Source organism: Bidens hawaiensis, unplaced genomic scaffold (assembly GCF_021521415.1).
Source record: "Bidens hawaiensis isolate Kalapana, Puna unplaced genomic scaffold, B.hawaiensis_p1.1 tig00019320_1, whole genome shotgun sequence".
In the NCBI taxonomy this organism is placed as follows: Eukaryota; Viridiplantae; Streptophyta; class Magnoliopsida; order Asterales; family Asteraceae; genus Bidens; species Bidens hawaiensis.
Genome location: NW_027492928.1, coordinates 33,407 through 36,438, shown reverse-complemented (window position 1 = coordinate 36,438; position 3,032 = coordinate 33,407). Strand labels below are relative to the sequence as shown.

General features: G+C 33.6%; 1 protein-coding gene across 1 annotated transcript; it reads left to right on the top strand.

The window, feature by feature from the left end:
• The first annotated feature begins 224 nt into the window (after nucleotides 1–224).
• On the top strand, nucleotides 225–2,820 carry LOC143558059 (proteasome subunit alpha type-2-A). The gene is made up of 11 exons (XM_077046982.1): nucleotides 225–364; nucleotides 505–581; nucleotides 721–785; nucleotides 1,225–1,271; nucleotides 1,360–1,435; nucleotides 1,643–1,710; nucleotides 1,867–1,936; nucleotides 2,092–2,177; nucleotides 2,327–2,389; nucleotides 2,467–2,532; nucleotides 2,623–2,820. The coding sequence occupies exons 1-11, from the start codon at nucleotides 324–326 to the stop codon at nucleotides 2,669–2,671; spliced, it is 708 nt and encodes a 235-aa protein (XP_076903097.1). The 5' UTR covers nucleotides 225–323; the 3' UTR covers nucleotides 2,672–2,820.
• Nucleotides 2,821–3,032: the final 212 nt, after the last annotated feature.

Sequence of the window (3,032 nt, the reverse complement as noted above, 5' to 3'; positions counted from 1 at the left end):
GTCTTCTACACTGAACACATTTACAGCATCTCGATTTCTTCTTAGGTACGTTTACTATTCGTCTTTCTACATACAATCAATCAACATCTTTATCCAATTTCAGATCTTACATTCAATTAGCAATCGTTTCTTAGTTGTAAACCCTACGAATCACTATTAACGATCGCTGTTTAATAACTCACAGCCACGTGTACCAGATTCATGATTTTGATGATAAATTAGGGTTCGTGGTCTTGAAATTAGGGTTTATCTAGGTTATAACATCGTTCGTAAATTAGATCTCTAATCATGATTATTAATATGCAGGTTGATATTTATACGCCATGGGTGACAGTCAGTACTCCTTCTCACTTACTACCTTCAGGTATTATTATTATTATTATTATTGTTGTTTTTGGAGCATTGATTTTCAAATTTGGGGATTAATTTGGTTCAATATGCAAAGTTATTATTAGGTTACATATATTTAGGAAAACTTAACTAATGTTAATGTGTCACTTGTAGTCCTTCTGGAAAGCTTGTTCAGATTGAACATGCTCTTACGGCGGTTGGATCGGGACAAACTTCATTGGGGATTAAAGGTAACTTCTTTTACAAGATTATTTTTTTCTTTTGCTAATTATATTGTTTGTGTATAAGGAGCAAGTTGTTTTAGTTTATTTTGATTTGTTAGTCTATTCTTACATTTTAAATTGGTTATTGTTTGACTTATTATTGCAGCTTCTAATGGTGTCGTGATTGCAACCGAAAAGAAGCTCCCGTCCATTCTAGTTGATGAGACATCGGTAAGTGTGAATCACATTTTACGATGTTTAAAAGTTTAGGTGTTAAGATCATATATTTAGGCCTTGTGAATCTTCGTATTAGGTTTATCATATATTTAGCCCTTGTGATCATATCAAAATATCACAACATTATCGTTTCTTTTAACTTTGTGTAATGATCATACGCAAGCTTCTTCTGTCGTGGGAATCTTTGTATTAGGATTATCATGTATCTAGCCCTTGTGAATAAGTAGACATCTTAACTAATGTACGCAAGATAACATTAAAGCAGTACCAAAGTCAGCAAAATCCACGAGTTTTATTTTCAACTCCACTTCTGTTTTAAGAAACTACGGAGTCCTGTTCTGTGATTTCTTTAACCTTTTTTACTTTTAATTTTGTTTTTCTAGTAAAAGTACAATTGGTTTGCTTCTGAAATTTCGTATTTTTTTGGTCTCAGGTGCAAAAGATCCAGGTTTTGACTCCTAATATTGGAGTTGTTTACAGGTAAGATTTCAAACATCAAATTGTACATGCTACAAGCGTTTTAGTTTCGGATTTTCATTTTATTTTGTATTTACGTTCTCACTTGCAGTGGGATGGGGCCTGATTCACGAGTTTTGGTCAGAAAGAGTAGGAAGCAGGCAGAGCAATACAATCTGCTATACAAGGTACCTTTTACTGTTTTTCGGTCTTTTCAGTGTTTTTCTGTATGGATATTTGTTACTTCTGTTAGTGTTATTATGCTATTTTTGAGTTTTACACTCTCTTTTTATATGATTCGACTTTGTTGGGAGATTGTATTTCCAGGTTTTAGTTTTGCTTTTGAATAATCTGCAGCAGCTTCGTACTAAATAGTTTTGGTGTTATATTTGCAGGAACCGATCCCTGTTACACAACTTGTAAGGGAAACTGCTGCTGTCATGCAAGAATTTACTCAATCAGGGTAAGTTTGGTCCACATCTTAACTTCTGCTCCAAGCATTATAAGTTGTAACATTTCTTTTAATAATTTATTTTTTTGTGCATATGATTTTAGTTGCTTTTATTCTTGATAATTACATAGTGGCTAAACAACTTCTAACTTATGTTTCTTTATCTAGTGGTGTAAGGCCTTTTGGTGTCTCACTCCTTGTTGCCGGTTACGATGACAAGGGTCCTCAACTATACCAGGTATATGATTCGGAAATTTATTTTTGTTTTTTATTTTATGTTTTGGTGAGCAGTTCATGCTGCACAAAACATTAGTATGCTTTTTATTAGATGCTTTAATTTGTTTCTAAATGGCTTGTTTTTCTTAAAGCTAAGCGTACATGCATTTTTTGCAGGTGGACCCCTCAGGTTCATACTTTTCCTGGAAAGCGTCGGCTATGGGAAAGAACGTATCGAATGCGAAGACATTTCTTGAAAAGAGGTATGTTATTTTTATTTTCAGACATTTTCAACTTTGGATTCTACATTCTTATAATATAATTGTGATCATAATTTATAATATCGTTTTTTTTACAATGGTCACCATGATAATCCAACAACTTGTCTTATGAATGATGATGTTGCTTGCAGGTACACTGATGACATGGAGCTTGAGGATGCTATACACACAGCTATTCTAACATTGAAAGAGGGGTAAAAATCTTAATTCAAAAGTCTTTAATTACCGCAACTAGAGTATGTTTGTAATGTTTTTTTATCATGTGTATCAGATTTGAAGGACAGATATCCGGCAAGAACATCGAGATTGGTGTTATCGAGGCTGACAGAGCATTCAGGCAAGTTTTTGAGTACTACATAGTTGGATGTAAATAACCATGCACATTTTTAGTAAAACAGTTTTTAATTAGTTTGTTTCCTTGTTGCAGAGTTCTGACTCCGGCTCAAATTGAAGATTACCTTCAAGAGGTGGAGTAGCTGTACTATCTTTTGTTATCTGGGCTCTCAGTTTCTTTAATTTCGATGAACAAAGTTAAGATGATTTCAGTTGTGTACTTGTTAAGAATCTTCGAATGACCGTTGAACAATGTGTCTTGGTTATTATTATATGTGCTTGGCGAATCTTTTTGCATTGTGCACCTTTTGGCAACTGAACGCCTAAGCCACCAAAATGTTTTGGCATATCTTTTTGCAAACAACCTATGAACTATTTACCACTATGAACTATTTTTATAGTGGTCATGAAATTAAAAGAATACATGAAGTGTTAAAAGGATAAATGTAACATCAGGGTTTGGGTGCAGAGTCAGTTGGATCTTGATAATATCAATAGATATTA